The sequence below is a fragment of the Amphimedon queenslandica genome, unplaced genomic scaffold, assembly GCF_000090795.2.
Source record: "Amphimedon queenslandica unplaced genomic scaffold, v1.1 AMPQUscaffold_9491, whole genome shotgun sequence".
Classification (NCBI taxonomy): Eukaryota; Metazoa; Porifera; class Demospongiae; order Haplosclerida; family Niphatidae; genus Amphimedon; species Amphimedon queenslandica.
In genome coordinates, this window is record NW_003550237.1 from 2434 (window position 1) to 3704 (window position 1271).

General features: G+C 34.6%; 1 protein-coding gene across 1 annotated transcript; it reads left to right on the forward strand.

The window, feature by feature from the left end:
* The first annotated feature begins 342 nt into the window (after window positions 1-342).
* On the forward strand, window positions 343-960 carry LOC109590776 (phosphatidylinositol 3,4,5-trisphosphate-dependent Rac exchanger 2 protein-like). The gene is made up of 2 exons (XM_020006646.1): window positions 343-757; window positions 822-960. The coding sequence occupies exons 1-2, from the start codon at window positions 447-449 to the stop codon at window positions 844-846; spliced, it is 336 nt and encodes a 111-aa protein (XP_019862205.1). The 5' UTR covers window positions 343-446; the 3' UTR covers window positions 847-960.
* Window positions 961-1271: the final 311 nt, after the last annotated feature.

The window sequence follows — 1271 nt, forward strand, 5'->3', positions numbered from 1 at the left end:
AGCATAAGGACATCAATATGTATCACAAAATGTAATAAAAATTGGGGGTCATTTTTTAGCCATTTTTTGGAAAAAAGCATGGGCTATAGCCTTGGGTATTTTTCAGATTTTGGCAAATTTCTTAAAATGGCCGTAACTTGAAAAATTTAAGTCGGAATGAGCTCAAACTTGCTACACAGCATAAGGACATCAATATGTATCAGATAATGTAATAAAAATTGGGGGTCATTTTTTAGCCATTTTTTGGAAAAAAGCATGGGCTATAATAGCCTTGGGTATTTTTCAGATTTTTAGCAAATTTTTAAATGCTCATAAGTTTAATTTTTTGGTGTATTATTTATTTATTTTTCCAAAGGCAATATCAGTTAAGCAAGGTTACAGACACCACTAAGGACTCCATCGAGCAAACTATAAAACTAGGTGAGGTCAAACGGCCGCTGGACGCAATGGAAAAACTACTGATCCAGCTGGAAGGAGTCATTCAAGAACCAATGTCATCCGGCACTGAAATCCTCTCTCTCTCCTCTGAGCTGATCCAGAGATTAGGTGGTGTCTCGCTATGCGTCTGTGATTCCGGTATATACCGATCCCAAGCCGTCACCACCTTACAGGAGGTCTCTTTACTCTCTCGTTGCTACGGGCTGCAATTTCGGTCGTTCCGATTAGCTTTAAATGTACTTCGTCTATCAGGAGCGTTGCCCATTTTGGTGAAGAAGAATTCATTAAAGTATACAGCTTTTCCACCTACTGCACCTGGGTAAGTGTTCTATTTATAGCCGACTGTTCTATTAATAGTATGACATCATTGTTTCTATTTTTAGGTTGTATCAACTTCCCCCACTGTAGTTATTAGAACATTCACTGGTAAATTGTGTTATTTTTTTCGTTGACAAATTTTGTGTGTTGCTTTGTTTGCAAGTGGAATGTGTTGATAGATTTTTATAATTATTTTAAATTATTATTTATTTGTTTTTTTTAGTTTAATTTTAACTTTTTCGTTGTTATTTTTGTGACTTGAAAAAAGTAAATAATTGAATAATAATAATAATAATAATAATAATATTAAATATTAACAAGAGAGGGCTATATATAATAATAATAATAATAATCATAGGCCTAGCTGAGGGAAAAAAGAATTAAAGATGTTTGTAAATGTTACTCTCTTTTAGCAGCTGCTCCATCATCTTGATTTGGATCGTTGTGAATAGTTTCATCGCCACCATTGACGCCATCTCCTGCTGTTGAGTCAGTCGGCGTCTTCTTTGAAGGAT

Bases quoted from the DNA above. Each gene is read 5' to 3' on its own strand.
- LOC109590776 (XM_020006646.1), top strand. From the start codon at position 447: ATGGAAAAACTACTGATCCAGCTGGAAGGAGTCATTCAAGAACCAATG. The intron at 758-821 runs GTAAGTGTTCTA...TTCTATTTTTAG, and splicing joins TTTCCACCTACTGCACCTGG to GTTGTATCAACTTCCCCCAC.